The sequence below is a fragment of the Panthera leo genome, chromosome B1 (genome assembly GCF_018350215.1).
Source record: "Panthera leo isolate Ple1 chromosome B1, P.leo_Ple1_pat1.1, whole genome shotgun sequence".
NCBI lineage: Eukaryota > Metazoa > Chordata > Mammalia > Carnivora > Felidae > Panthera > Panthera leo.
Window position 1 is genome coordinate 96,239,417 of NC_056682.1, and position 24,703 is coordinate 96,264,119.

A 24,703-nucleotide genomic window follows, 5' to 3' on the forward strand; every position below is an offset into this window, starting at 1 on the left:
GAGACACAGAATCGGAAACAGGCTCCGAGCCATCAGCCCAGAGCCTGACGCGGGGCTCGAACTCACGGACCGCGAGATCGTGACCTGGCTGAAGTCGGACGCTTAACCGACTGCGCCACCCAGGCGCCCCGAGTCATAATTTTTTTTTAATTATAAACAAATTTTTATTGCAGAAAAGAATGACAGAACAAGCAGTAAAATATATTTGAGCATAAAAATATATTTTTAAAACTCTTGTGGGGAAGTAGAGTGAAAATACAAACTCATAGAAAAAATAATGTAAATTTCTATAAAAATGGATGAGGATGAGTATTCAATTTCTATGGAATTTGATTTGATTATATGCATCTTAACCCTTTTTATTTTAAAATATTCATATTTACTTTAACCAGAAATTACATCTTTTGCAACTAATTTTAGGACAAAAAATTTTACACATCAACTTAAAAATTATTTGGTATGTCAGCAAATGTCAGCAAAATGTATGTCAGCAAAATGTATGAAGACCCTTGCCTTATGCCTTCAGCTTACCACTGAGATCAACTTCGGATATGGTTATCCTTCTTGGTCAAGAAGTCAGAGGTCAGTTAGGGCAATTGTGCTCGCATCTTCATAAGGTCTCTTCTCCCTTTTGTGGAATCTCCTGGGGTCACAGGTATAGATTTTGTTCCCTTGAATGTCCTGAATGGGTCAAAACAACATATCACTAAATCAGCTCCAAGGCTGTTTTGTACCCAAGGCTATAAGTGAAAACCTGCTCTATTGCTGTCTCAAATTATGTCCCCCTACATTTTTCAACATTAACAGAAGTTCCTAAAAGAAGATCAAATGATAACTAAAAATACTCTAAATTAAAAGCCAAAAAGATGTGCTCAATTTGATTATGACCCCCTCCCAATATGAATTTTCCAGGGAGAAATGAAAAGTTCAGATACTAAATTACCTAAATTACCCTGACAGTGAACTTAGCTCCTAAAACTGAAAGAAAAAAAAAAAAAAAAAAAAAAAACACCTCCCCCAAAGAGCCCATCCTGTTAAGCTTACCCAAGCATCCCCTGGCATAGGCAGGCCCCTGTGAAATTTAAGATATGAAGCAGTAGAGTAGAAAGCACACTTTCTGTGGGAGGCCTGACTCCCATGGGAAAGGGGAAAGGGAGAAGGTGGGCTGCATGTGCCAAACTTACACATCAGGAAACTTGTTAGTAGCACTGGAATAGAGTATTGAGAGTTAAGATCATGGCACCCACTCCATACTTCAAGAAACATCTGATGCAGGAAAGAAGTATTTCCCCCTAAAATAAAGAAATAGAACAGAATTATAAGAAACAATCTCTCTTATTTAAGAAATATTTATTGAGCTCAAATTTCTGAGCTAGATTTGCTGGGAGATTCATAAGTGAATCAGAACTAGATGCTGCCTACCAACCAACCACTAACATTTGTAACAGACACATATATGTCAATGCCACATATTTTAGGCTTTTGCTGCAATAGTGCCCTACTTCCAGTACCAGTTTTTGTATTAGTGTAGATTAGGTTTTGTTTGCTAGCAAACAGCTCTAAACATCTCAGTGGTTTAGAACAGCAGAGATGTATTTCTCATTCATACGACTGTGTCTGTCACCTAAAGGCTCTTTTCTACTTTGCCCTGAATCTAGGACCCTCACTGATGTAAGCAACCACCATATGAAACATTGTCGGGGTGACAGATTAAAGAAGGCCACAAATTCTTTATCACTCTTCTCCCCAGTCTCCATTCAAGAGGTGGAGTTTATTTCTCTTCCCCTTGAAACTGAGCTGGCCCTGTGACTGCTTTAACCAATAGAATGTATTATTTCTAGGCCTAAGACTTACAAGACCTGGAAGCTTTTGCACTTTTGAGAGTCCTGAACTACTAAGAAATTAGGTTACTCTGCTGGAGAAGCCATTGTGAAGCAAGGCCCTAGGATAACACTGGGAAGAAGAAAGGCTTGGCTATTCTCGCATCCAGTCAAGCTTCCTAATTACTCCAGCTCCAGAAAATACCTGGCTGCAACCACATGAGACCCCAAGCAAGTTAAGACAGCTGCCCATGAGCCCATTCAATCCACAAAACCATTAGTGATAATAAAAGTTACTCTTTTTTTAATGTTTATTTTTAAGAGAGAGAGAGACAGAGACAGAGCATGAGCATGAGCGTGAGCATGAGCATGAGCATGAGCATGAGCGGAGGAGGGCCAGAGACAGAGGGAGACACTGAATCTGAAGCAGGCTCCAGGCTCTGAGCTGTCAACAACAGAGCCCAACACGGTGCTTGAACTTGTGTGCCTTGAGATCATGACCTAAGCCAAAGTTGGACACTTAACTGACTGAGCCACCCAGGTGCCCCAAACCAGTTACTATTTTAAGTCACTAAGATTTGGAGTGGTTTGTTATACAGCAATAGATAACTAAAACATTCCATCACTTTGCCAAAAGGAAAGAGGGCATGAGACATTATGCATTCTTTTCTTAAGTTTATTTATTTTGAGAGAGAGAGAGGGAGAGCATGAGCAGGGGAGGGGAAGAGAGAGAAGGAGAGAGAATCCTAAGCAGGCTCTATACTGTCAGCACAGAGCCCGATGCAGGGCTCAAACTCACAAACCGTGAGATCATGCCCTGAGCTGAAACCAAGAGTTGGATGCTAATCAACTGAACCACCCCGGCATCTCCCTTTAAAAAAAACAAAAAAACAAAAAAGTTTATTTAGAAATTGTGCATTCTTTAAGCTTTTACTTGGAAGTGATACAGACCACTTCCAATCACATTTCATTGGCCACACTGAGTTCAAAGGAATAGGGAAATGCAAGTCTGCTATGTGTGTGGGAAAAGAAATGGAAATATTTGGTGGCCAGTACTATTATCTCCCAGAGAGAGGTCAGGGCTGGAGAGGTACATCTTCCATAGAGATGAGAAGTAAATCACTAAGTAGATAAAATGTCAAGGAAAAAAGAGTAACAAGAGGAGAAAAGAACATAGATAATAACAGATGCTTATAGATGACTTCTGGGTGAAGCAGGGGTGGATTATAAGGAGGAAAAGGGAGGTGGAAAAGACTCAGAAAAGGAATATCTACAGATGCAAAAGGAGACACGTAGGGACCCAAAGCAGAGTTTCAGTAACAAAATAGTCAAGAGCATAAAATAAAATGGATAGTATAGGGAAGAAATTGGTAGAAATTCAGAGAAAGAGATCATTGTGGGCTGATACAGCCTGGGACAGAGGCAGAATTAGAGAAGGAATTGGAAGGTAACAGAATTTGGGTGGAGAAAGGATTAAGAAGGGCACTCTCAATGAGGAAATAGAATGAGTAAAGTCTTGGAGTGGGGAATGAATTTAGCAATGGGGAGGACGGAGATTAGGTATTGTAAAAGGAAATGCATCGAAGTAATAGAAGTTATGTGTAAAGATTAGGTTTGCTGCAGAAGGGGAGGAAGCAAAGACATTTGTGGATTTATAGACGACTCTGAGTGCCAACTGAGATTTCTGAGTTGTTTCCTTTAAATAGCTGAGTGACACTGGAGATAGGGTGCCCAAGTTAAGAAAATCAGTATACAGGACTAGTGCCTTCATGTGGAACAAAGAAGGGAAAGAAGAGCAGAAAGTTACTACAGTATTCAAAGAAGGAATATCCTACTGTGAGGGATTGTTACCTGGCAGAGAGAAAGAACTGCCTTCTGGACCAATTCAGGGGGCTTAGAATGAGAATAAGTTGCTCAGAAAAAAACTTTAGACGGGGGTGGGGGGGGTGGGGGGGGGGGCTTCAAGTGTGAAGAAGTTGAGATATTTATTTTATCAAGGATATATAAGAAAATGTTTGACTTTTTACTCTCATGGCAAACAATGTTGGTTACCTACCCAACATTCCCCACTCTATTTTCTTGACAACTTCAATACTGCTCAATTCATCTCTTCCTTTCAAACCAATCAGGGAAAAGAAACATACATGTGTATAATTCAGCTCCAAGGTAAATCCTGATGGTTTAAGCCACTTGGTTTAACCACTCAACTAACACCTTTCTAGGGGAGGAAAGAAGGTTGTTTTTTGATGCCCCAATGTCAGGGGTATGCTACTGTCATTTAGTGGGAAGGGGCCACAGATACTAAGTGTCCAGCAATGCATGCCACAATCCTGCATAAAACCTGCCAAAAGTCAGATAAACACTAACCAGACATGGTAATCCCAAACTCCTTGTCAGTTACTGTTTAGGGAATAGTTAGTGACCCAGTACGGTCAATAACATACAAGGAGTGGCCTGCTATGCAGCTTCTCAGGTGGTTTCTTCCTGCTTATTGAGATCATCCCAATTGTATCCATCTTCTCTCCCAAGCATCTCATCCCAAGCATCCATCTTCTCTCCAAAACCAGTTTCTTCCCAATCATCCTGTTTCCATCATTGGCATTTCCTGTTACCAAGTCCTAAAGCAGTTATGACATCTAACCATTAACCTCAGGATGACCACTTAGATTTGCCTGGGACAATCTAATTTTAATCTTGTTCTCCCAGTGTATAGTGCCACCTTTCAGTTCCAAAAATATTCTAGATTGGAGACTAGACCATATGGTCACTTACTTTTCCCAATTAAATCCTGTTCATTCTGCCCCAAGAAAGTACAGGGGTGAGCAAACTATGGCCTATAGACTCTTTTTGTATCTCTGTAGATCAAAAAATGGCTTTTACAGGTTTAAAGAGTTGAAAAAAAATAGTATTTCATGACACCTAAAATGTCAGTGTCCATAAATAAAGTTTTACTGGAACACAATCATGCTCATTCCTCTAAGCATCTTTTAGGTTGCTTTCTTACTATAAGACAGTTGAGTAATTATGAAAGACAGGCCTAAAATATGTTTGGCTCTTCATAGAAAAGCTTGCAGACCCCTGCCCAAATGCCACTTAGTTCTAAGTTTCCTCATTTCTTGCACTAATACCATAGCCTACTAACTTGTTTTCCATGCTTTTCCTACTCCAGTCTTTAATACATCCGGTAGATAATCTAGAGAAGTTTTATCTGGTCATTTGCCCCTTCAAACTCTTCAATGGCTCCTCCAAAACGGGTAGTATAAATCCAAGCCTATCTGTTGACTTAAGACTACCAACCTAATTTTCCAGACTTTGCTCCTGATTACTGAAGCGAAAATGGAACACTAGCCCTTTCCCTAGTAAGTACTTTAGTTCGTATCATATGCCCCCACTGCTTTTCGGGTCTCTCCTCCATCGCACCGGTTCCTCAAGATTAAACGAAAATTGTTACTCCCTTAATACACCTTCACTCATTTATCACACCGATTGTTCACAGCAAGTAGTTCTTGGGAGTGGGCGTGGGGGAACTCCCTGACACAAAGACAACAGACTAGGACACGAGACAGCAAGTCAAAGGAGTTGAGTGCTTGAGGTAAGGAGCCCAGAATAAGGCTTCAGAGGTGAATTTATACCAGATTTTTAAAGGACTTGAGAGGCTAAAAGACTGTGAAAGACTTAGGGAGATTAAAAAAAAAAATGTAAATAAAGCTGAATGAGCGAATCAAAGGACCACCTCATTCTAGCCACTTCCCTACCGCCACGGACTATGATTTAAGCGGTAACACCTTTAGTCTGAAACCTGAAAGAAAATTCTACAAGCGAAGTCTTGACCAAAACCACCCGGGAGTGGCTGCTCCGTGCTAGCGCAAGCAGCGAGTAGATTCCGGATGCCAAATAACCGTAGTGCGGGCACTGTGCACTCTATCCGCGACAAGAAGACTCCAGTTCGTCGCCAAAACTTTTGGGCGGTAGCTTGTCTGCGCGCCCACGCTCCCAGCTTCCGGAAAGGCGCGCCGGCGCCACGGGGGAAAAAGGGACGCCCCTCAATAGTTTGCGCCAGCAGTTAAAACTAAGTCGTGGCCTCCCACAAGCCACCAACCTGCGCCCTCGAAAAGGCGACCCAGCCAGGCTCCCGCCTCCGCAGCCGCCTAGGCGCACGTGAAGTCCCTAGCGGAGCAAAAGCGAAGAGGCGGGAGTTCGCGGACACGAACTTAAACCTGGGAAAGGAAGCGGTTCCAGGGCGCACGCGCATTGCGAGGGGACTGGGCGGAGCCTGCCTCCCGGAGGAGTTGCAAAGGAAAGGAGAGCGCGTGGCGCTCCGGAACTCGCGCACGCGCCGTAGTCTCACTCGGCCTGTGCGCGCGCGCGGCCAGCGCTGCATCTTTTCTTCAAGCCCGCCCCCCTCTTCCACTTCAGCCAGGGTAGGCGATGAGCGAAAGCAGGGAAGTGTGGGGCGAGGTGGGCGGGGCGTCGCACGCGAGCGCGGTCTGCAAAAGAAGGGAGGAGAAGGGAGAGATCCAAGACAACGTTACCCCGTCAACACCCAATCGAGAGCAAGCCTGACCCCGCCCCCTCACCTCATGTTATTGGCTGAGAGGCCTCAGATGGGCGGGGTTGGCCGTGGGGTTGGGGAGGGCAGGGGGCGGGGAGGAGGAGGAAGGCGCTGGCGGGCAGTGATGGCGGCGGGTGATGGGGACGTGAAGCTAGGCACCCTGGGGAGTGGCAGTGAGAGCAGCAGCGACGGCAGCAGCGAGAGCCCAGGCGGCGTGGGAGCGGCAGCAGAAGGGGGCGGCTGGGCAGCAGCGGCATTGGCGCTTTTGACGGGGGGCGGGGAGATGCTGCTGAACGTGGCGCTGGTGGCGCTGGTGCTGCTGGGGGCCTACCGGCTGTGGGTGCGCTGGGGGCGGCGGGGTTTGGGCGCCGGGGCCGGAACCGGCGAGGAGAGTCCCGCTGCTTCTCTGCCTCGTATGAAGAAGCGGGACTTCAGCTTGGAGCAGCTGCGCCAGTACGACGGGTCCCGCACCCCGCGCATCCTGCTCGCGGTCAATGGGAAAGTCTTCGACGTGACCAAAGGCAGCAAGTTCTACGGCCCGGGTGAGGAGGAGTTGGAAGGGGGGGGGGGGGGGGGAAGACCTCCTGTAGCTCAAGTGCGACCCTCTTCCGATGGTGGGTGCCCCTAGGCACTGGGTTGGTTTGCCCAGCTTTCTCGATGTCTGAACCCCTGCGCCCTGGCTGCTGCACCTGGGACGGCCGGCCCCACACACAACCCCAGCAGCGGGCACTTAACAGCTTTCCACCCCCCGAAGTCGGTGTTTCAGTGTTGCTAGCTCTCAGCTTTCATCTTTCTCTCATCCCTCCACGAAGCCTTTTCTTGTGCTGAATTTTTCAAAATACTTTTAGTTGTCGCCTGTCAAGCTGGCCCATAACCTTTTCTGAGCTTTCTGATTCCTGGGATAGGTGGGGGCAGGAGGGAGGGGAGATGTCTAAAGTACGGACCTGAAGTTGTGCGCCAGGTAATTCACAGCTTTCCTTTCTTTACTCTTTTTAGCCACTGATCTCCCTTTTCCCTCTACCATTCTCCATAAGGCCACGTTTAGGTACACGTAGTTACAAGTTCCTACCGTTTAGCTTGTGAAGTCTGGGCATATAAGCAACATCTCAGATTCTTTTTCTTTAAACCAGTTTTAGTATGGAGCCACTTTCCAAGATTAACCATGTATGTAGGATGTAGACAGACCAGAATGTAGATCTTAATAAAGACTGGCAAAGATATTCTCCCTGAGTTTTGGAGGTGGAGCTCAGATACCCCAGCAGGCGGGCCTGTCTGCTTTCTTTCTTTCTTTCTTTTTTTTTTTTTTTTGATCGTAGGAAGGCAAGTATTCAAATACATGTTGATAATGACTTACTGTGTTTTCACTGAGCAGAAAAAACTTAAAAGCTATAAATCCACACCCCAGTGCAAGGTTTCTGCAAGTTAAAGGTTTTTAAAACTTTGCTTTCAGAGAACCGTGTATGTAGGGTCATTGGGTTAGAAACCCTTCTTTCTTCCATGTAGTTACAGGGTACATTTCAGATTATGCTAATAAACTTCAGTCAGACTCATGGAACCTGTTGGTATACAATAAAATTGAGCAACATTGTACATCCTGGTTATGTAGTAATTAATTCTAAGCTTAAAAAAAAAAGTGACTACAATAAAAAATAAATAATAAAATTAGGGACCTAGAGTGACCTGTTATTCGAAAGAGTACATTCAAGCCTTAAAGTTAAGGGGGTTGGCAAGTCTAAAAACAAGTTGGTTTCCTTCTTGATTTAATCTGTTAGTACAGGAGATTTATTGGTACTTGTAAATATATACTTTTGGTTTTAGTGTTTGATGGCTGGAATATATCTTAAAGTGCTTTGGTTAAGTGAAATAGGAATAAGAAATTGGAGATTTTATGTGTTAAACTATTTAATTACTTAGTTGCTTGTATTTTTGTGTGTACATCTACATTGAATTTAATTAAGTCATAGGTATCTTATAAAGTATTTGCTTCTGGTTATGTAAATATGAATAACAGTTGTCTACCTACTTAACTCAGCTAAAACAGTTAATACTTTTTCTTAAGAATATGAGGGACAAGAAAATAGAGCCAAAGTAAAGTAACTAAACGGACAGACCAAATTAAATAGTTAATTTTTTTTAAATCAAGGATTTACACAATATTTTGTATCTGAAGTTTTTTCTTATTAATATTAAAAAGTGTATGCAGTGATTAGAAATTGTGTACAGTTTTAGGTTTTTAATGTAGAGCTTACCCAACTAAAAGACTTGCTTTTGTAGCCCCTATCTAAACTGACAACGAAACAAAGTGTTAGTGCAAAGAAGCGTATTAGTCCTCACACATTATGCTTTGCCACTATCTGCAAATAGCTAGGAAAGGTTGTCCTGGACATAGTTTAGCAGCCTCCAGTGGCAAATGTTCTGCAACAGAAATTAAAAATTAAGAGTCATAGATATAATGTAGATAGCCTTTGTGCAGCTTGAGCATTAAGGGGCTTCCTAGATAACACGGAGAAATCACTTTTAGGTTGGCTTCCACCAGTTCCCAGGTCCTGATGAACAGCCTAAGAGTAATTAGTTATTTTATTCTAAGTATTTATTGTTCAACCTAGTAGAGATGTTTGGAACGTTGTATTATGGAAAGGAACCTTGAAAGTAGACAGATCACCTATGGGCTTGAAATATGTTGACATTTCACATTAACAGATGTAGCACTTTTTCTAAAAGTCTTGAAGCCAAATTTCAGATATAAGTTTATTTTGGGTTTTAATTTTTATTTTCATCTTCAGTCATCTGAGCACTTTGAAGCAATTTTAGCCTGACAGTCTTAGGGCTAAGGAGCCAGAAAACCTCATTTCTTTGCCTAGCCAATATCTACTCCCATTTCACAATAATAGTTTTAGAGTTAAAGATTTTTTATTTCGTGAGGTTTTTCTATGTTGAAAAATTCTATGTTGAAAAGTTCTTAGTCATTTTTAAAGTTCAAGTTCTTAAAATATTATTGACAATTTAGTGGAGTAAACACATGTTGGCAAACAACTGGCATTAACTACATTTGTCAGCATTAAATTTAGTAACAGTTCAGGCACTTGGCCAGCATGTGAGGAAAGTGGTCAGGTAAGAAACAATGCATATGGGAGGAGAAAGAAAGTAAGATTTGTTAAGCACCTACTACATCAGATCCATTAATTTGTCATCTCCATGTTACTTCAGTGAGGTTAGTAAGTATTCTTGCCCTCAGATGGGGAGTCTGAGGTGCAGATGGGGAGTCTGAGGTACAGACATGGCATTCAAATCCAGGTACATTTGACCACAAAGCCTATCTATACTAGTTCAGGTAAACTACATAATGGGATAAACTTGCAGAGAATCTTACTGTTGTTTTGATACCCTCTCCAGGGTCCCATAAGGATCTAAAGCCTCAAAGAAACACACTTTCATGGCTGTATGTTTTGCTGTCCAATATGGTAGCCACAAGCCACATATGGCTTTTTAATTTTAAGTTAATTAAAATTAAGTATAATTAAAATTGAGTTCCTCCATCTCACTGGCCACATTTCCATTACTCAGTAGCCACATGGCTACCATATTAGTGCACTTTATAGAGAATTTCCATCTTACCAAAGAGTTCTTTTCAACAGCATAGATTCTAGAGGTCAAGGGAGGAGGAGGAGGAAACTCCATTTATTGAGCTTATTATCTCATTTAATTTTCAAACAGCCCTAGGAGATAAGTAATTTTCCTATTTTACAAATGTGGAAACTGAAACTCAAGGAGGTTTTACTCAAAATCACCTACTTAGTGGCAAAGCTAGAAATCAAACAGTAAAATTGACTTCACATGCCATCCCATCCCATTGTATCACAACAAAATACAATTTCACACATTTCTAGAGTCATAATAGAGTAGGAAGACTGGAATAGATAGTATAATTTTAAATAACTTGATTAATATTACTACAGTGAAATTCTACCAAAATAGTGTTTTTGTTTATTCTTTAAAATGGCAAACAATTATACAGTTGTATAATTTGTATAATAGTTTATTCTGCATTTCTGAAATTTAAATATATGGCTTTCCCCTTATTCCGTATAGCATTTTCTTTGACACAGACCAAAGCTGTATTTTCTCCAACTTCCCTTTAAATTCCACTGGAAAAGAAAAAGTCATATATAAAAGAAGTACCCCCATGAAAGGGGCACATGTACCTTTCAAGTGATTTTCCTCCTTTTTAAATTTTATCTTCAGTATGCTAACTTTTATTTATAGTTTGCAAAATTACAGTTGAAGCAAGAGTTGCAGCATATTGACTAGGCTCAACCTGACCTCTTCCTTCGTGGATATCCTATTCACACTATCAGCTATCATCCCAGCTACTTGCTTTGAAGCCAACTGGGTCTGTTTGGACTAATGGCCATACACATCCATTACCTTTCAGTAAAATAAAAGAATCAGCTAAGTTGTCTAATGAATTTTGATACTCTGCTCAAATTTATACTAGTTATTTCTATAATACCTACTCTGAGTTCAGCATCATGCCCTTATTTTTAATCTTTGAGGGAATTGTATTTATGTTAAATACTAACATTAAGTATAAAAGGATAGCTGAAAGCCCATATGAGACCAGAATATGTTATTCATGCTGGAAGAAAATAGATTTAGTAACATCTAGAGTTAGCCATTCATGTTCTTTTAATAATTCTTTCAACAATCTGCAACATAGACCACCCCTCCCCTCTGTACGCATGACAGACATCACTAAATAACTTCTCTACCCTTCGAACCTGCATCATCTCAAGATAGCTAAGATAGGATTTCATCTCCATATTAAATACTGAAAAGGAATTGCCTGGATTTCATTACAGTGTTGCTTAAATAAGATGTTGTGAAAAGTGAGTTAACTGAGTTTTCAAAACAGTTGAGTTCCTACCTGTGTGGAAATTTAGGAAAACAGACGATAAACTAGCATTCAGTATATAACTATAATTTATAATTAAATATTTTATGAAAGAAATGAATAGGATATGTAATAGAGGGTAAAAAAGGACTTTATTTAGAATAGGTGGTTAAGAAAGATGTTTTATTTATATTAGTTTATCAAGAAAAGGGGGTTGATATTTAAGCAAAAACCTAAAGGAGTCAGCCATACAAAGATTGGGTGTGAGAATGTTTTGATGCCATCTAGCACTAGATCTAGAACTGATCATATCACATTAATCAGCAGAGAAAGAAACATCCTTAACCTTTACTGATTTTGAGATTTGACTTCAGCCTTTGTTTGGTTAGTATTACCTCAGTGTTTCTTTTTCCACCAGTCTGGTATGCTTTATTATTCCTCTGTAGATAAAACATATAACCACATTTTTTTTCATTGACTGTAATATCAACACTGTCTTTAAGCAGCTTAATCGGTTTATATGTTTTATCATTACTGATATATTTAGATTTCTATCATCTTATTTAGTAATTTATCTTTGGCATATGTTTCATTGCCTCCTTTTATCCACTTTTTTTCCTTCGCAGATTGATTTTTTTAATTCTTCCACTCTTTCTCCCTACTTATTTCGATATATTCTATTAACGATTCTTTTGGTGATTTCCTTAAAGTTTTTGCTATAGACACTATCCTTCTGAAGAACATAGGACTATTAGCCAAACATTTCTCTGTGAATTAAAAAAACTCTAAGACACTTTACTGCTATTTGAGAGAATATTTATTTAATAAATATACAAAACTACCATGCATACAAATGTGGACGGTGTCTCTTGAGATTCTGTAGTATATAGCCATATGTTGTGGCCCTGGTTTAGAAGGCTTTTACTCTATATGGAGTGCCTGGGTGGCTCAGTCGGTTGAGCATCTGACTTCACCTCAGTTTGTAATCTCACAGTTTCCGAGTTCGAGCCCCACATTGGGCTCTCTGCTCTCAGTGCAGAGCTCACTTGGAATCCTGTGTTCCTCCCTCTGTCTACCCCTTATCTGCTTGTGCATGTATGCACACTCTCTCTCTTTGTCTCTCTCTCTCTCAAAAGTAATAAAAACAAAATCATTTAGAAAGCTTTCACTCTAGTCCCTCCCTCATCCTATTTTCTATATTATTTCTATTAGACTTATAGTTCTGTATTTTTTCAAACTCCTCCCCCAAATTTATTATAGTATTACCTGTTTTTTATTGTCAGCCCTCATTTAAATTTACCAGCATAGTTACCATTTTCTTTATTCACTGTCATTTCTTGCATCTCATTACTTTGTTCAAGGTTCAGCTCTCATTTTAGTGAGGTATGTCCTATAGTTTTTTCATTGGTAGAAAAAAAGTTCTGGGGCACCTGGGTGGCTCAGTCGGTTAAGCATCTGACTTCAGCTCAGGTCATGATCTCATGGTTCATGGTTCAAGCCCCATGTCAGGCTCTGTGCTGACAGCTCAGAGCCTGGAGCCTGCTTCGGATTCTGTGTCTCCCTCTCTCTCTGCCCCTCCCCTGCTCAAGCTCTGTCTCTCTCAAAAATAAATAAGTAAACATTTAAAAAAAAATTGTCTCTATATGCCCTTATTCAGGAATAATAGTATAGGTTTAGTATATAAAATTGTAGATTGACCTTTATCTCAGATCTTCAATAATATTATGCCACTGTCTTCTATTTCTCTTTAAGTGCTTTGGGTAAATTGCATTCCTTTGATTAATCCGTTTTCCCATTTGTCTTTGGAGTGCTGCTCTTTTACTAGGATTTGTCAAGGTGGGGATTTGATTTTTTTTTTTAACATGTGCCACACTCTACTAAAATTTGAGGATGTGTGTCATCCATTTATTTTAGAAAATTTGAACTCATTATCTTCAATTATTGCCTCCCCCATTCTCTTTATTCATTCCTCTGGAACTCTTAGTAGGTACACATTAGCTTTTCATTCTGTCGTTCATGTCTTTTAATCTTTCTTTATGTTCCATCTCTTAATTGCTTAAGAATTTTAGACAAACATACTATAGTTCTTTAATTTGTTTGTATTATTCTGGGGATGCCAGTTCTTGTATCTGCTGTATGTGCTCACTCCTCCATGGTGGTTCGTTTCTTCGTGTAGTTTATAATTTTTACTGCAAAAACTTGTCTGCAGCAATTACTGTCTTTTTGTTTCTTGGGGTATTTTTTCTATGTTGTTCCTTAAGCCAACTGTATTTTTTGTTTGGTAATACATAGTTAAAATAGAAGAATTTACAGGGTATTAACAAACATATAAGTTGTTTCCAATCTTTTGTTAATACGTAGTGCTCCTGTAAATATTGATGTACATGTCCTTTTACACACATGTGTAAACTTATGAAGTAAATTCCTAGGGGGAGCCGGGGTGGCTCAGTTGGTTAAGCATCCGACTTCAGCCTAGGTCATGATCTCATGGATCATAAGTTCAAGACCTGTATCAGGCTCTGTGCTGACAGGTCAGAGCCTGGAACCTGCTTCACATTCTGTGTCTCCCTCTGTCTTTGCCCCTCCTCCACTCATACTCTGTCTCTCAAAAATAAATAAACATTAAAAAAAATTACTTAAAAAAGGAAAATTCTAGAAGTAAAATGACTGAGACTTAGGTTACAGGATATTTTTTATTTGGGTACTTTATTTCCGAATTGCCCTCCAGAGAAATTGGACCAATTTACACTTCATGGAAATGCCTATTTCTCACTCCTTTGCCAAAAATGCAATATCAAACTTACTGGTCTTTGTCAATCTGAGAAGTTAAAATGGTATCTCAATATTGTTTTAATTTACATTTCTCTTTTTTAGTGAGGTTGGCTACCTTTAGAATTTTGAGTCATTTATGTTTCCTTTCCTACAAATTATGTGTTCATATATTCTTTTCTACAGTTTTTCAATCATGGTATTGGTCTTTTCCTAGAGATTTTAGGTGTTTTTTAAAAAGTGAATCAATCTTAGCTGCAAACATTTTTCCTAGTTTGTCTTTATACTTTATGGTGTTTTTTCTAAGCCACAGAAATTTTTGGTTTTATGTATTCAAATTTATCTTCTTTCTATGGCTGCTGAGTTTCTTTATCATAAGTTACTTAAAGGTTTTTTGCACTAAAAAGGTTATTTTTTTAAATATGTAGTTTTTTAAAGTACTTCTATGGTTCGGGTTTTTTAGTTCCATTTGGAATTTGTTTTAAGATGTGAAATAAGAATTTTTTTTTTTTACAGAAAGCTATGCAGTTACCCCAACACTATTTATAGAATATTTTTCCCCAACACTTGCAGTATTACCTTTACTGTTCACTAAATTCCAATAGCTAATTAAGTCCTATTTTTAATATAATAATTATATAATAATATGGGGCGCCTAGGTGGCTCAGTCAGTTAAGTGTCCAACTTCAGCTCAGGTCATGATCTTGCAGGCCCCACATCGGGCTCTGTGCTGATGGTCAGAGCCTGGGTCCTGCCTGCTTCAGATTCTGTGTCTCCCTCTCTCTGCCCCTCCTCCACTCGTGCTCTATCTCAAAAATAAATAAACTTTAAAAAAAATTATATAATAATATAATCATTTAAGATGCTATTTTTTCACCTTAGACTTCTCATCCTATGAAGGCTGTGTTAAACTCAGTCTCCATTCCAACATCTGGCATAGGCCTGAAGTTTTAATTTTTCAGTCTTCCCTGTCCCCACCCTAAGGCATAAGCGAGGGCGAAGGCCACTGAGCTCAACCCACAGTATTGTTGACAGCCTTCTAGTTTGAATTTCAGAAGCAAGATTGAGTTAAGGAAAGTATTTTACCTGCCTAAAATGGGAGGAGGCCAAACTAGATTCTTTCCCCATTTTATACCAATGCCTTTAAGATTTGCCCAATGTTAAATGTTGGTGAAGCCTCTAGAACCCAGTTATCTTGGCTTCTTGAGAGGTATTCTTTCATTTTCACCACACTACCTTCTCTCTAAAAGTCTTGGGACTTCCTAAATATAAGTATAAAAAATTAATATTTATTACTTGGATTTCATTCAGTCACTTTTACATATTGCTTCATTTGTTCCTAGGCCCGTTGTAATCTTATTTGGAATACATTACTCAATACAACTATAATTAGGTTTGTTTTTTTTTAAGTTGCTTTAGTAATCACAAAAGACTATTGTCACAACAGGCCAGAAAACTAGGCTGTTTATAAACTTTAATGAATTAAAGTTTGTCCCTGAGAGCTATGGTTGTTATACTATGGAAATAACTGAAATATTCATTGTAGAATTTTCTCCTCTTCATAAATACTAATGTAGCTATGTAGGCATTCTAAGAATCACAAAGTTATGTTACATACTTTAGATATTTAGTTCTTCCTGGAATTTTCTGTTCATTGCATTATTCTTTAAAACATTTTCTTACAGTGGCCATATGTTTTTCCTTTTTCAAAAAAATGTTACCCGTTCTACCTGATCATATTAAAGTAAGCAGTTTCAGGATTCACTAACTAGTAGATTTATTGAATTTTGAACTTGAAAAATCTGTGCCGCAGTTATGTTAACTCTTAAAGAGTATTAATGAAATCTGAATTCTAGTATAATGTCATTTTGATGTATTTAACATTATCTTTAAAAGAAGAGTTATTTGGGGGCACCTGAGTGGCTCAGTTGGTTAAGCATCTGACTTCAGCTCAGGTCATGATCTCACGGTTTCTGGTTTCAAACCCCACGTCAGGCTCTGTGCTGACAGCTCAGAGCCTGGAGCCTGCTTCAGATTCTGTGTCCTCTCTCTGTCCCTCCCCAGCTCACACCGTCTCTCAAAAATAAAATAAACATTATAAAATATTTTTTTAATAAAAGATTTATTTTTAAAATGATGTCCTAGAATATTTGTTACATAAGTACATTTAAGAGAAACTGCCTTGGTTGAATTGCTGTTCATTTTTGGTAGCAAGAATTTTCTTCAAATTAAACATCCACTTTTTTTTTTTTTTTTTTTTTTAACATTTATTCGAGCGAGAGCAGGGGAGGGAAGGACAGAGAGAGAGGGAGACAGAAAATCCAAAGCAGGCTCCAGGCTCTGAGCTGTCAGCATAGAGCCCAATGTGGGGCTCAAACTTATGAGCCGTGAGATCATGACCTTAGCCGAAGTTGGATGCTTGACCGACTAAGCCTCCCAGGCATCCCTGCAAATCCACTTTTATATCAGCATTATATTGTAGTCTATGATAAAGCAACAGAATATAACTCCCTTAGTTATTACTGAGATGTTAATGTAAAAATGAACCCTTAATAGTCAAAATAACATTAGTTTATATAAGCTGGCCTTTATTATTATTTTTTTTTATAAATTATACCTAAAGGCTTAATACCATTAAAATTTGTTTTCCTTGGGTAACTCTATGTTATTTTAGTGTAATAGGTAGCCAAGTATGGTTATCAAAATATTGGAATCAGTAACATTTATGTTTGTTGTGTAAAGGGGTAGTGGAATGGCAGGTATTTCTGGCTTCTCAGATAATGCTTCTGGTTGTATTATAAATGCAGAGAAATGTACTTTAGTTAGACCTCATATCCTCCTTTCTCTGAGCAATGCATCCAATTCCAATTCTAGTTTTTAATGTTATGTTCTTTATGATCTTACAGGAAAAACTAAACCAGTCTAAAAAGACTTTTTCATAAGTTAAATGCTTCCTGAGGGAAGAAGACTGTTTAATATAGTTTAGAGAGTGAAGAAGTATGTTAATCATTGAATCATTCTTTTCTGTTCAAGAGTTAATAAAACATCATTTTGCCTAGAAATAGGCTTGATTTATTAACTGTTGATTCAAGTTCGCTCTTACTAAGTCGACATCTAAAATCAAAAAAAGAATGTGTTTTATGAAGTTTTGTTTTTACATTAATTTAGCATTGAGGTCTCCTTAGAAAAGTTGGCAGAGAATTTTATAAGAGAATGCATTGGTATATATTAATATACTCAGAGATGGAGGATTTTTTGTTTTTATAATGATCATCTTCTCTCTTTTTTATAATTCAGATAAGTTTTATGGTTTATACTCTTAAGTACTTTGAAGTAGATTGACTTTTGCAGGCCAGGAAGATAAATATTACAACAAAATGATAAGAAAAGCTGTTGATGTATATAGCTTTCTTGTTATTTCTCTTTTCTTTTGATTTAATAGGTGTTCTAAAATATCTATTCCCCTGACATTTTGTAATTAATGGAAATGCTCCAATTTTCAGGTGTCACTCCACCTTTGGGTTTGTGGATCCTCTGTGTTTTCTGAAGGTGGACTATATTTGGAGTAGTTAGAAAAGCAGATGGGGCACTTGGGTGGCTCAGTCGGTTAAGCTTCCTACTTAGGCTCAGGTCATGATCTCACGGTTCGGGAGTTCGAGCCCTGTGTCAGGCTCTATGCTGACAGCTAGTTCAGAGCTTGGAGCCTTTATTCAGATTCTGTGTCTTCCTCTCTCTCTGTCCCTCCCCTGCTTGTGCTGTTTCTCTTTCTCTCTCTCTCAAAAATAAATAAAACATTAAAAAAATTTTTTAAAAAGAAAGAAAAGTGGAAATAGTACTTCCTAAGTCTGCTGGTAATTTTAAGCAAGTCACTGAATGCCTCTGCTTCTGTTCATCTGCCAAGTGAGGAGGGCAAAAATTGTTCCTTTTACTTTGCAAGACTATGAGAGTAAAGTCACGTGCTAGAAAATTCTTTAAATGGTTGACTATCATTTTACATTTGTAGTTCTTTACAGCCTTGATCAGCTTTACTTTTTCTTTTGTGTGTGACTCGTTGCTGTTTTAAGTTTGTCAGCATTAAGGGGATATATAATGTTTATAGATTACTTTGTCATCATTGTCGTTCCTCAAGAAAAAAAAATCACACTGGTTCTATCTATCTGTCTATCGCCTCCATCTCCAGAGAAGCAGCTAGTGCCACAAAGCATGTGGAGTTATGCAAAAAAAATAAATAAACCCACACAACTGCTTTAAGATGAGGGCTTCTTTTCTTTTCCCTAGGGACTATTCTTGCTTAATTTTATTTTTTTATTATTTTTTATGTTTGTTTATTTAAAAAGAATTTTTTTAACATTTATTTATTTTTTGAGAGACAGAGACAGAGTGTGAATAGGGGAGGGGCAGACAGACAGGGGGCGTCACAGATTCCAAAGCAGGCTCCAGGCTCTGAGCTGTCAGCACAGAGTCCGACATGGGGCTCAAACTCAGGAACCATGAGGTCATGACATTAACTGAAGTCAGACACTTAACCAATTGAGCCAACTCAGGTGCCCCTAATGTCTACTTATTTTTGAGAGAGAGAGAGGCAGAGTGCGAGCGAGGGAGAGGCAGAGAGAAAGGGAGACACAGAATCTGAAGCAGGCTCCAGTCTCGGAGCTGTCAGCATAGAGCCCGACTCAGGGCTGAAACTCACGAACCCTGAGATCATGACCTGAGCCAAAGTCCGACACTTAACCGACTGAGCCACCCAGGCTCCCCTGTTCTTGCTTAATTTTAAAAGTTCACATTGCTCTAAAATAAATAATTCCAGGGGCGCCTGGGTGGTTCAGTCGGTTAGGCGTCCTGACTCCGGCTCAGGCCATGATCTTGAGGTCCATGAGTTTGAGCCCCGCGTCGGGCTCTGTGCTGACTGCTCAGAGCCTGGAGCCTGTTTCGGATTCTGTGTCTCCCTCTCTCTCTGACCCTCCCCCGTTCATGCTCTGTCTCTCTCTGTCTCAAAAATAAATAAATGTTAAAAAAAATTTTTTAAGTAAATAATTCCAATTTAAGGAAATTTGGATTTTACTGTGTAAATAGAAATAATACTGAATTTCTTTCTCTTAAATGGTTAATACCCTTTTCAATGACAAGTGAAATAGTGGGCAATAATTTGAAGGTTATTAATGTTGACCCATTGTAAAAAGTGTTTCATTTTCTTATATAGAACACAAATTTAAAAGTATAAATTGGTAGCCTAAGTGTATGCTAATAGGAAAATGATTAAATTTTAGGTATAGCCATTCAGTAAGAAAATATTTAACAATTAAATGGTAATTGTGAATGTCACCTAATATTAAGTAGCAATATGGAGAATACTTAGGAACAGGAAAATAGAATAAGAAAGTACTTTACTGGAAGGATTATCTTAATTTTCATGTTAATGTATCTGTACCTATTGCGAATGCCACTTCTGGTTCCGTGCCATGAACTTTTCAGAGTATGTTTCTTATACTCAGTGAACTTTATAGTGCAACGCTTTCTATAATTCAAATTAATTTTCATAAGTTTTTAGATTTTTGTCTATTTAAGTAGATTTTTGAATTCTACACTCAAATGTACAGATACTTTCTGACACATAATCTTCAATTTCCTAAATGCTTTCAAATATGAATATGGGTATAATCATTACTCTGTTTATTTAAAAAGCAAGAAATTTCCAGGCTTTTCTTCTAGTTTACTTCTCATTAGAAAATATTTTGTTTTGTTAACTGAACAGTAAGCTCTCTAACTGACCACTCTGTTGCTCATAATAGTTAAGCTAGTAATTCTGGTTTTAAAATTATTTTCTCTAAATTACCTTTGTCATGTATGGATAACTATAGCCTCAGGAAAGAAATTTTTTTCTATTGTAAAATTAGGAATTTTAGAAATCTTATTTATTAGCACTTGATTTTTAAAAAAAAAAAATATTTAAGTAACCTCTACACCTAACATGGGGCTCAAAGTCACATATTCTTATGGCTGAGCCAGCCAGGTACCACCTATTACCATTTAAATTTTTACTTAATTTAATTTAGTTTACTGATTTTATTTTAGAGAGCATGAGTGGGGGAGAGGGGCAAAAGGGAGAGAGAGAGATTTTTATTATAAAAAGAATTTTTTAATGAATATATAACCAAAATCAGAAAAAGACCCATTAAGTTCAGAGAACAAACTAATGGTTGACATAGGGGAGGGGGTTGAGGAGATTGTCAAAATTCGTAAAGTGGGGTGACAGGTACAGGCTTCCAGTTACGGAATGAATTCATCACAGGGATGAAAGGTACATCATAGGGAATATAGTCAGTAGTATTGTAGCAGTGTCATATGGTGACAGATGGTAGCTGTACTTGTGGTGAGCACAGCATAATATATAGACTTGTCAAATCACTATGCTATACACCTGAAACTAATATAATATTGTGTGTCAACTCTACTTCAATTAAAATAATAATTTTTTAAATAGCCAGACTACCAGTTAATGAAGTAAAATGTTTTCCTCCATTCCCCAGAAAAGGTTGCCACTGTTAAGTGTTTGGTCTGTATTCTAACTGGTGTTTTTCATGCATATACAAACACATGTAGAATGTGCATACATGTGTATTCTTTTTTTAATTCAAAGCAAATCATGCTATATATATACATATACACACGCACATACTCTTCTGAAATGCTGTTTTTAGTTACTCTATCATGGACTTCTGTGTGTGTCTGTACATATAGAGATGTCTCCTTCTTTTTGATAGTTATGTACTATTATTCCATTAAATTAATGTACTGTAATTTAACCAATTTCTTGATATGGAAAATTAGGTTGTTTTGGTTTTGTTATGTGTTTTAAATAACAAGTGTCTTTTTTGTCATAAATTTGAGCAGAGATTTTGCTTACTATAAATGAATCTGTTTAAAGTAAAGGATCAAAATCTAGTTAATCCTTATTTGGAATTGCAGCTAATATTTTGGAAGAAACTTTCGTTTCTACTTTATGTCAGGCACTGTGCTAGGCATTGAGGATACTGAGATGAGTAAGACAATTGCCACTCTCAAGCACAGACTTTGGGAATGGCTCACTGCTGTCAGCATATAAATCATGCCATTCCTCTCTAGGGAAGTGGTTCTTAATTCCCTGGACAAAATGCTAATCATTTTATGTCAGTCAGAGGAACTGTTCCTATAGCCATGTCTCCTGTTTCCCAAGAGCCGTGACAAATGACAACCATTGTTTAATGACTTTTCATAGTTTATGTAGGTAATTGTGAATATATTCTGGTAGTCTGGTGATATTTATTTTGAAAATGGGCCATATTTCTGGTAAAACATTCAGCAAAGACATGTTGAACATCTACGTGTGTTGTGCACTGAGCTAGTCACTGGAGGTGCAAAGATGGTACAGTCTCTGCTCTCATACAACCTACTTTGGATTAGAGGAAGAAAATGTTTTAGATCCACAGTTCACTTGGGTCTTTACCAAGTACTTATCTAGTGGATATTCTGTTTTATTTTTAGATGCCACAATTAATTAACAGAAATCAATAAAGCATTATCTCCCCTCAAACAAACCAGTTTCCAAACCTAATTGCTTTAGTTTCCTCTTCTCCCTAATACCTTGTAGTCTTCAACTTTGAATACAAGTTTTGAGGTATCTGAAATTTAAGTTTTAAATTTTCAATGAAAAACTTTATTTTGTTCTAAAGGTAGATCTCCAAGAAGTTTCTTCTCATTGTCTAGTATCTATCTGTGCATGTTTTGAAGTTAAGGCTGTGTACCAAATATGAGTCATTATGAGGTTTCTTTTATTTGACCTTTTCCTTTGAGACATTCTAAAATATTGTTAAGGTTGGGGTGCCTAGGTGGCTCAGTTGGTTAAGTGCCCGACTGCGGCTCAGATCATGATCTCACAGTTCGTGAGTTTGAGCCCTGCAGCAGGCTCTCTGCTGTCAGCTCAGAGCCTGCTTCAGATCCTCTGTCTCCCTCTCTCTCTGGCCCTACCCAGCTCTCCCTCTCTCTCTGGCCCTACCTAGCTCTCCCTCTCTCTCTGGCCCTACCCAGCTCATGCTTTCTCTCTCTCTCTCTTTAAAAAATAAACATTAAAAAAATAATAATAATAAGCAAAATATTGTTAAGGTGATGTCAATAATTTCTTTTTTTCCCCCAGCTGGTCCATATGGAATATTTGCTGGTAGGGATGCCTCCAGAGGACTGGCGACATTTTGCCTAGATAAAGATGCACTTAAAGATGAATATGATGATCTCTCAGACTTGAATGCTGTACAAATGGAGAGTGTTCGAGAATGGGAAATGCAGTTTAAAGGTACCTTCATTTTCTTGGGTTCTTTGGAAGTATTAAATTTATGGCCAAAGAAAGTATATACTATTTCACTTCTTTAAGAAACCTAAGGATATATTTTCATCACCATTATTATTTGATGATAAAAATAGCAAAATTTGAAAATGGTTGTTACATATTAGTTAAAAATCCGTTTTTAAAAATTGACTTGTTACCAACTGTAAGTCTAACAAATTATGACACCTTTAGTCTTATAAGGCTTTTTAAATAAGACATAGTATTTTTAAATATAGGCTTCTATTTAAAACTGAATTCATTATGGATATTGATACTATAATTTATTCTAAAATGATTTTACTGATCTTACTCTCAAACTATAAAGAAAAAATGTCATTCCCCTTTATTATACCCTCATGGCATCAGTTAATACCTCTTGACAGCTGTGACACTCCAGACAGCTATTTATGTGACCTATACATCCCTTGGAAACAGTTCTGGCTTCTTGGCATTTGAACTGGTTCTACTGTATGAGGTAGTCCTCCTGTCTTCTCCTTCTGGTTTGTCAGTTAATTCACTTAACCTAGTTCAAATTCCTGACCAAGAAATGACTAAATATGTATCACCTTGGACATTATAGTGTTCTAAATTAAGTACTGGTAACCTAAAACAAGGAATATTAACAGAGATGTAAGAAGAGAGTTTGCTAGGAGAAAGAATAATGGTATGACTGGGGCCACACACTGAGTTCTCAAAGAACACAGGATAATGAGTAACAAATGACTGCATCTCATTTGGTTTATTTTCTTGGAGACTACTAGCAGATGTCCCATTTTCTCCCAAGAATATTTTCTAGTTGGATCTACTTAGCATGATCTCTAAATGATTCTGATGAAATGTCCTTGGTTAAGAGCTGGTAGAATGGAACACTTTTCCTGGTAAAGCACAGTCCCCAAGCTTTGTAAATTCCCTAATCCTGTTTTCTTTTGTTCAAGCCTTACATGAATACAAAGACCAGCCAAGGTGAGCAATAGGATCAATTTAGCTTATTCGATATAATTTTAAAAGAGGTGAACACCTTCCCTGCTGTGTAATGGAATAGTAAAACAAATTTGATCACTACTGATTTTCTTTTGATGTATTTTTCAGAAAAATATGATTATGTAGGCAGACTCCTAAAACCAGGAGAAGAACCATCAGAATATACAGATGAAGAAGATACCAAGGATCACAATAAACAGGATTGAACTTTGTAAACAACCAAAGTCAGGGGCCTTCAGAACTGCAATTCTTACTCCCTTTCACAGAATGTCCAGCGTCTTTGGGTTTGGTTCACCTGCTGCAAAAAACATTCAACAGATTGTATACAAGCTAAATGAGTCTCACTTTGAAGATTTGAATACTAGACATTATTTATGCTGCCAACCTCATTTGTTGCAGTTGTTTGTAATGTCTGGTGGGGCTTCATCATCCTGAAAAGGAGGAAACAGGGACTTTTTAAAGAGCAAGAAAGTCACAAGGTTACTATTCCCTCTCTCCCTCCTTCCCTCCCTCCCTCCTATTTTTTTTTTAAATCAAAGACAACCAGATATGTATTTGCTACTTAAGTGTACAAATCTCCTCAAAAACAGCAAGAGATTCATGTGCTGTGTTTTTGTTATAGCTCTGAGGGAGGAGATCTAGGCAGGAGAGGTTGGGGGTGCACATCAATTTGAGTAGTTTAGATTATTGAAACATTAAAATGTGAATTCTCAAACTTTTCTTTTTGGGTTTTGTCAGGGAAAAGGAAAAAACCCTTACTTCTAAGAAATCTTTGGAAATTAGGAGAAGGGATTTCAAGTGGATCTAAGTCAAAGTTAATTCCCAATAGTAAGATCATTTGAAACTAGTTTTTATCCCTTCCCTTCCCCTAGATCAAATCAATATTAATTGTGCCTTATTTCACTTACATAGACTTGAATTATTTTTAGGGAAAGCCCCTATGTGAATTCAGAAGTCATTACAAGCAGCATTGAGACTGAAGTTGGAATATTCTGTTGACTGCAAAACCTTGATGTCATTCTGTATACATAGAATGTAAAAGGAATATTCAGTGTTACTGCCACATATGTTAATATACACAAACTTAATTAGCATTGTAATGGCCAAATGCATTCCCTCATGCTTTTTCTCTTTTAAAAAAAAATCGAAAATCAAATCAACAACTTTGTCCCCCAACAGCTGCCTAATTTTAGGAGTCTGACCCTCACATCTCATTGGTGTGGGTGCATGGGGCTGTGGTATGGATGTTGTATGGGTGCGTCTGAATGTGTGTGAGAGCGCCTTGGAAAGGACTCTGCAGATACTGTAAATACCAGTACCATTTTAATAAA

The 24,703-nt window shown here is 38.2% G+C and overlaps 1 protein-coding gene and 1 long non-coding RNA gene across 2 annotated transcripts in view; one reads left to right on the forward strand and one right to left on the reverse strand.

The window, feature by feature from the left end:
- The window catches only part of LOC122217005, a 43,398-nt gene extending 37,394 nt beyond the window's left edge, over nt 1-6,004 (reverse strand). The window contains exons 1-3 of the long non-coding RNA XR_006201244.1: nt 5,920-6,004; nt 1,185-1,292; nt 532-681 (exon numbers count right to left, since the gene is read on the reverse strand). This is a non-coding gene — a long non-coding RNA (uncharacterized LOC122217005). The remainder of the gene's footprint in view (nt 1-531; nt 682-1,184; nt 1,293-5,919) is intronic.
- Nucleotides 6,005-6,461: 457 nt separating this feature from the next.
- Nucleotides 6,462-24,502, forward strand: PGRMC2 (progesterone receptor membrane component 2). The gene is made up of 3 exons (XM_042935516.1): nt 6,462-6,914; nt 22,203-22,358; nt 23,481-24,502. Exons 1-3 carry the CDS (start codon nt 6,497-6,499, stop codon nt 23,576-23,578), a joined length of 672 nt encoding a protein of 223 aa, XP_042791450.1. The 5' UTR covers nt 6,462-6,496; the 3' UTR covers nt 23,579-24,502.
- The last annotated feature ends 201 nt before the right edge of the window (nt 24,503-24,703 follow it).